The sequence below is a fragment of the Channa argus genome, chromosome 13 (assembly GCF_033026475.1).
Source record: "Channa argus isolate prfri chromosome 13, Channa argus male v1.0, whole genome shotgun sequence".
NCBI classification, from domain to species: Eukaryota; Metazoa; Chordata; class Actinopteri; order Anabantiformes; family Channidae; genus Channa; species Channa argus.
In genome coordinates, this window is record NC_090209.1 from 14,918,681 (window position 1) to 14,926,386 (window position 7,706).

The 7,706-nt window shown below is 42.2% G+C and overlaps 1 protein-coding gene across 1 annotated transcript; it reads right to left on the reverse strand.

Moving 5' to 3' along the window:
- Nucleotides 1–487: 487 nt before the first annotated feature.
- On the reverse strand, nucleotides 488–6,272 carry rbm15 (RNA binding motif protein 15). Its single transcript, XM_067525580.1, has 2 exons — nucleotides 958–6,272; nucleotides 488–848 (listed from the first exon to the last, which is right to left on the reverse strand). Exon 1 carries the CDS (start codon nucleotides 6,098–6,100, stop codon nucleotides 3,548–3,550), a length of 2,553 nt encoding a protein of 850 aa, XP_067381681.1. The 5' UTR covers nucleotides 6,101–6,272; the 3' UTR covers nucleotides 488–848; nucleotides 958–3,547.
- Nucleotides 6,273–7,706: the final 1,434 nt, after the last annotated feature.

A 7,706-nucleotide genomic window follows, 5' to 3' on the forward strand; every position in this document is an offset into this window, starting at 1 on the left:
GCCTCAATTCTAAGCGCTACAATCTTTTGTGTAACAGCCATTTTGTCATTTATGTAATCAAAAGCCAACCTTTCACTAAAGCCTTTAAGCAAGTGTTCACTGTCGGGAGTCCATCTATCATATTTTTGGCTGTGATGAACTAAACATAACTGTGGGCACTAAAAGGTTCCAGTTATCTAGGATTTGGAATTTGTGCCAAATGCAAAAACGACCTCATTAATAACTGTGGATCGAAACCTGTGTGCCATACTGCATCCGTTATTGTAAAATGTGGTGTTGAAACTTTATACTTACCACTGCTGCCTAACCCACCGATACAGACCTGGCAGGCAGCACTTATTCTCCTTACTCACCAGTTGTACAATGATACCAGCTCTGTCCTGGCTGTTGGGTGTGCATGATTGTGATGTATCAGGTAGATGACTGTGAGAGGGGAAAAGTAGTTGCTCCACAGTCCTCAAGATGGCAATGTTTTTCTAGTGAAGTAAGGGATCCTTCTCAGCACAGGACACAGCAGTAAGACTAAAATGGAAGGCAGTGGGAAACTTTCTTTCTTTCTTGTGTAAAGTGGCCTGCAATTTGTAAAGGGCACTGGCAAAAAAAAAAAAAAAGGTCTCCTAAAAGAGGAGGCGGGCGGGATCAGCGGTGTGGATTCCTTCCAGTGGTGACAAAAAGAGTAAACAATTTGGCCTGTTCTGTTTCTTTCCCATGCTGCAGCAGATCTCATTATACAGCTTCAGCACAGCAAACACTTCTTCACTCGTCTCCTCGGAGAGGGTTCAATCAGAGGAGAGCACAGAGATGGGGGTAAACAATATTCCTAGCTGAGTTTGGGCCATTCCTCTTCCCTGAAACAAACATTAAGTCAAATCAAATCATAACTGGGCAAAGTACAATAAAGACAAATCAGCCCAGTGGTTCAGCTTGGCCTCTGCAATGAGACAGCCTGAATAGTACCTGCTATGGAAATTTCAGAGCAGTGTCACCCACAATCTCCCGAGTGGAGTGTGTGACAGGCGGTGATGGGATTTCCTCAGCTCCTATTTAGAACCAGGAACAATGCACATGAAAACTTTTGAGTAACCGACCAGGGAAGACAGCAGGATACTTGTACATGCTGTTGTTTGCTCCAGCCCTCGCTTCCCAGACTGCACTGCTGTCCTGCATCTGCCAGTGTTTCACACTGCAAACTGCACTCTGGCTGTAAACAAGGGGCAGCGGAGGCTCCTCGATCCTGATCACATGTTCACAAGCCAACAGGAACAGTTGAGGGTATTACAGGGAATGGGGGGAGTAATTTATGGTTGGCAACTTAGGAGCTGAGAACAGGCCTGTAAGCATATAGCAATCCTCACACAAATCAGGGGTCTCTCTTCGCTGGTGCTAAACAATTTGCAAATTGTCCCCCTTTTCGTGTGCAGAAACAAAACTTCAAGTGACAACTCCTTCGAAACATAATAAAGTATGGCAGCTTGTTTCTTCAATTCACTTCCATCGAAGAAACAGGTTTCCCTTCAAATGAACAATTTATTGATAATCGGTCACATTAGGTGCCCAAACGCACTTTCAGGCATGTCAACAGCTTCGGATGAGCTCTATGGATTTTCCTTTCCCATGACAAAGTGTACATTGCTCAATTTTCCATTTTAAACAGAAGTCAGCACAGATGCAGGTGGGCTACACAACTTAAAAGCCTCATCAGTGAGGACTCACAAACACTAGGTTGGCTTCTCTGCAGAGATTTTCAGCTCTGCACTCGTCTCCTCAGGAGTCCAACGTTGCAGTGAGTGTGATGTTGACACACAACAACTTCCCCATATAGAATATTTTCAATACATTTAAAACCAAACACAAAAATGTATAATTTGGAGTGAATTACTGTTGCATGACAAACATACAATGGCAAAATAAAATAAGTAAGCCAGCCTTGGGAACATGTTAGCAGGCAAAAGTAAATTTCTTTCAAATTTAAACCTCTAAAATTTTAATTAAAACATTAACTGTTAAAGTACCACTAAAACCTTAAAATTACAAAGACTTACTTACTGAAGAAATATTAGGTTTCTGTTACTTTGTACTAACAATTTACTGAATTATTATTATTATACGAAGACTGGTTTCGGAGCAAAAAATGAAAAAAAAAAAAAAAAGTCCAATATCAACACAAAATTATCTAAGCTTTTTATCCATTACCAATGTCACATTACACCACCATTTTTAAAGTAGGGATGCACTAAATACAATATGAAAAACTATGAAAATCCTGTTAGTATTTGCTTTGCTATACTTTGTGTATTATGTTATGGGTTGTTCCCTGGCCAATCATCTTACAACTGATAGTATTTAGCATTCCACATAAGGTTGACATCACAATTTAGTTTTACCAATGGACTGGACACACACTGGGTGGATAGTCTATGTTAGACCTCAGTGCTCCAATACTCACGAACACAATAATACACTAAATTCCAAACTATTTGCCTGAAAAAAAATTATTCAAACAATCAACAACATAGCTAACTGAAATGTATGAGCTGCATCTCTAAAGGCTTTTTAATGGGTGGCTTTCAAAATATTTTTTTCTTTGAGAATGCACACAGGGATATCAAAGTGGAAAACAAATATATAAAATAAAATAAAAATGTAAATAGGTTGCCTCACAAAGGTAGGATAGCAGAAAACACTGGTGCTGGGTGTACTCGAGAAGAGTTGAGTGTGATGTGCTGACCTTTGAAATATGAATAGGGTTCAATCTACAAAGAGATTTGTTTTGTAATTGCTGGACTAAGTCATTCACTGCACCTTTACCTTTTAAAAAAAAGAAATCATCTTTACGTTAATTTACCAAAAATTGATTATACTAGAATTATTGCACTGTTATTCCAAGGTATAAAAAAAAATTATCCTTTGATTCCTTCATGTAAATCTCTAAGTCAGAAGAAGACACAGTAACACCACAAGTACAATACAGTTCAACAGCCCAGGGACCAGTCTGAATGAATGGGGGAAAGAAAAAAAAATAAAAATTATAGATGGATAGATAGAGAGATAGATAGATAGAGAGAAAGAGAGAGTTTTTGTTTTGTTTTTTTTCTCCAATATATGGGATCACTTTGACAGAAGAAGACATAAGATATAGATTCAAAGAGGCAATAGTAAGTGAGGCAAATTGTACTGTAGTGGAAGTGTTATTGTGTCCACTCATTTATTTTTTTGTTATAGATGTGGGCAGCTGAAATTTAAACCATGTCAATGACCCATTTTTTTTCTATATAATTGAAATGTTTACCTTAATTGCAACTGTAAGTTATGACTTAAGGAGCTATCCCTACAATCTTGAAAATCACTTCAAACACACACCCTTTAGGTTTTAAGGGAGGGCACTGTTTGTCCTTTTAGTGGATTACATAGCAACATACAAACACTCAAGAACCATACTAGTGTACCCCATAATGCAGAACACACAGCATGCAATAGTTACTGACATACAGCAGGTGTTTTTTTTTTTTTTTTTTTTTTTACATGTACTTAGTGTGTTCTGATTTTTTTAAGATGCTCCACGAACCACAATCATGACCAGATAGTCCTCTTCACTTTTAGCCAGAGCTTTGGCAGAGGAATCCAGGAACTGCTGGGAGAAATCACAGGGAGGGAAAGCGTGAAGAACCCCTGTGTTGTCTTTATCTCTGCTCCCTCCCACAGGCAGGCTGATGACTCCAGCAGCTTGCTTTTGGTTGAGGTAGGACACCAGGTTACGAAGTGGCCGCTGAGTTGAAGCTGCAGGATCAGATGAAGATGTATCCTCTGTGGCCCCTGGGACTGCCAGCAGGATGGCATAACCACCAGGACCTGCCACCTTGATACGTCGGGACACCTCGTCAAGTTTGGGCTGGTCTAAACGGAGTCGCTGGGTGATTTTGAGCTCACTCACTTGACTCCCTGTTGCTCCATCAACAAGCAGTTCACTTGCTACATTGTGGTCGCCCTCTAACAGGTGCATGTTTGCTGGGAAATTGCTGTTTTTCAGCAGCAGCATACCATGCCAGGCCAAGCTGAGTTTAGTGCCATCTGCCTTGGGTGGCAGGGATCCTTTGGAATTGGTCTCAGAACGTTCTCTTTTGGCCAGCCCTTTTACGCCATCACCTGCTTTGCGCTTACGCTCACCAACTGCTGAAACACTGCTGCTTAAAGGAATTTTGTCAGCGAGACTCTGAACTTTGAGCCTCCTTTCAGCACCACCTCTTTCCAGGCTGCTGTGACGTTCTCGTGCAGGAGAGGTTCTCTCACCACGAATAGGGCGCTCTGAGTCACTGAAACGACCTCCATCTCTGCTGCTACCTCCAGGACTGCCATCTGGAGAAGCACGTCTACGCCTTACTGTCCTCTCTGTGCTATCAGGGGAGTGGTCTAGATGACGTCCATCTTCCATTACACGCCGCTTGCGTAGAGGTTCTCGTCCCTGCAGTTCTCGTTCTAAAGACCAAGGCTCCTGTGCCCGCCTCTCACGTTCCAACTGCTCCAAAGGCTCAAAGGGTGAAGCACGTACCCGTTCCCGAATAGCTGGGTTGGTCCACTCTGTTCCCGGAAAAAGCTCTCTCTCCCTGAAGTGAAGTGGTGGTGGAGTCCGTTCCCTGACCCTCAGTGTTTCAGGAGTAGCACGGTGGACAAATGACTCTGCCACCATGTCAAATGGTGGTATTGGCAGAGGCTGCAAGAACTGCTGCTGGTAACGGTGCTCCGTGTCTGCAAAGTCCACTCTAAGTCTTCTCTCTGGACCTCCCAGCGGGAAGCCCCTCATGTGTGTGCATGCGGCTTGTGCAGCATCCAAACTTTCATACTGAATGTAGGCCCAGGTGTCCCCCTTTCTGTAGTCAATTGTTCTTATAGTGCCAAAACGATCAAATTCCCTTGCCAGGGCAGCTAAAGGAACCCATGGTCCAAGTCCACCAACCCACAGTCGTGTAGTGGGAGTTGCTTTTCCATAACCTATCTTTATAGGGTTGCGACCCACTATTTTGCCAGACATACTAAGCTTGGCTCTGTGAGCCATGTCAAGGTTCTCAAATTTAACAAATCCATATGTGCTGGTTTGTCCCCGTGTAGGTCTCTTAATGTCCACTTCTGTTATGACCCCAAACCTATCAAAAGCTCGCCTCAGGTCTGCCTCCGTAACAGTTATGTCCAGGTTGCCCAGAAACAACGTCCGATTTGCTCTTTGGTCGTCCTCTGGAGATATAAAATCCTCCTCACGAAAAGGTGCTCTTTCTGCAATAAATGCTGGACGTGCCCTGGCTTCAAACAGAGCAAACTCTCTGTCCCTCTCCAGTTCTCTGGGTAATGAGGGCGGCGGGGGAGGGGGGAGCCGTCCCAAGGCCAGCTGCTGAAGCCGATAGTCTCTGTATCCAAGCCCAGTGGGCGAGAGGGGTCTCTGCAAATGTCTATGGCTTTGAGCTGCGCCGTACAAGTCTCTCTCCACAGGAGAGCGGCTTCTCCTCCTGTTTATGTACACGGCCTCTATTTTCAGCGGTCGGTCGTACAGCACCAGCCGGCCTCTGGCGTGCTTCGCAGCTCTAGCGTCCTCCGGCTTCCTGAAATTCACAAACGCTATCCGCTCGTCGTTGCTACGGCTTATCTTGACGCTCACATCTCCAAATTTTTTAAATTCGTGAAAGAGTCCATCCTCAATATCTTCATCGCTCAGCTGCGTGCCAAGGTCACTTATCTTGAGCGTTTTGTACTCACTCTCGGTGCTGGGCGGTTGGACCCTCGGCTCCCCCCGCGATGTGGTCCTCGGTGAGGCTAAATCCAGCGTCAGGCTCAGGCTGTGGTTTTTACCGACAGAGCTAGCGACGGCAGACTGACAACTGTGGTTATTTCCAGTCCGACTATGGCCGTCGAAGTCTTTGTCTCTTTTCTCACAGAGCAGACTCCTTCTCGTTGAGCCACCGTCGCTTTTTGTTGAGCTATTTCCATTATTGCTTCCACTGGAGACGGAGAGAGCACCCATTTTCTTGCTGGTCGGGTGGCATCCTCCCCTGTCTCGAATATCGTCCAAGGCCCGAGAGCGTTTTTTAATCGGCGACCGCTCTTTACCTTTCATTTCCGTGCACACAGAGCCGACCTTCGGGCGCCTGTTTGTTTTGTTTTGTTTTTTTTAGCTTTGTTTCTGCAAAGTGATACAGAAAACAGTAGAAATAAAAAGCGGATTTATTCACTGACCCTGCGGCAACACAACAGTCGCCATTTTGTAACGATTAGCATAAAAACCCGCCCCTTCGTTCTGATTGGTGGAAAAATGGGTGGAAAACTTTGAAGCGCCTGTCAATCATCCATAGAGCCGTGTGCGTACATTGTCTGCTTGGAATTCTTATTTCCTTTACACATACTCAAACGAATGTTGTTTTGTAGATATTTGCTGTCAATAAAGATATTTATTTTTGTGTTAATTCACATAACCAACACTAATGTAGGCGTAAACAGTAAACAGGTCAGAATTATAAACTGCAGTTATAATGTGTAATAATATAGGTTCATAACGGATACTAAACATTATGAGCATTAAAGGTAATGTTTGTTTGGAGACATTTTTGGGATTGAGTCAAAGGCCATTCCTTATCACCTGAAGACCTGAATTCTTTAGTACTACCCCCCCATACAACACCAGAAATGAGAACGATACAGATATCGCTTCCAGAATACAATTCAACATAATACCACAAGGTGGCACTGATTGAACAGTAAAGCACATGGATCCCCCAGCCCTCCATAAACTCCCATATGACACTGGACATACACAGAACTTTGCTCCGTCAGAAAGGGGACAAAGTAAGTACGTGCTAATTAGCCTGGCTTAGTAAGCCATCATATATGTTGTTGCAATAACTGTATGGTTTTTGTGAATGAAGAAAATACAAATGACCGCATAAGTAAAAAATAGGCCTAATTAATTAGTTAGAGCTTAGGTATAATTAAGAGATTTTCCCTATGGTCTCTTTTATGTAGGTCAATTATAAACACTTGTAGTTGAATAACTCAAGATGATATTATACCTTAAAGAGGTTGAAAAACAATTAGCCAAATTTACTGTTTCTATCAGACACATTTTTTCCAGTTTTGAACTTTTCTGGATGCTACCATACAATACAACTGAAATGTTAACGTGAGGGTTTTTTGTGTAGATGATGAGATTGAACATCAAAGCATAGAACGATGGCCAGGAGATAGCTTTGCATATTTTAATGACCATTATATCTTATTTTTAGTCCATTAGTAATGCTAAGGAATTCATTTCTAAAGAAGTGATTTCTCTAAATGATAGTCTTTCCCCACTGACCCTGACTCACAGTACAGTTCAGTTTTAACAGTGTTCATTAGTGTCTGATAAATCAAATAAAGCCTTTATAGCCTGAAATATTTAATCAGTATACATCAAAGTTTATGCTATATCGCTTAATTTAAACTTAATCAAAACATATGACCTCCAATGTAAGATAAGGTTCACTGTTTTTTAGGTGCAATAAACCATATAGTACTCCAATTATAATGTAGTAAGTCACTGTATTAGAGCTGCGGTGACAGTGTTCAGGAGTTAACTAAATTTCACTGAGTTTCCTCTTTAATTTATGTACAGATATATTTAATTAACCTGCTCCTTATCTAAAAATAAATATTAAATTGATCCCTGATTCATCATCTGTTTTTTCTTA

Coding starts and splice junctions, on each gene's coding strand:
- rbm15 (XM_067525580.1), bottom strand. CDS start 6,100: ATGAAAGGTAAAGAGCGGTCGCCGATTAAAAAACGCTCTCGGGCCTTG.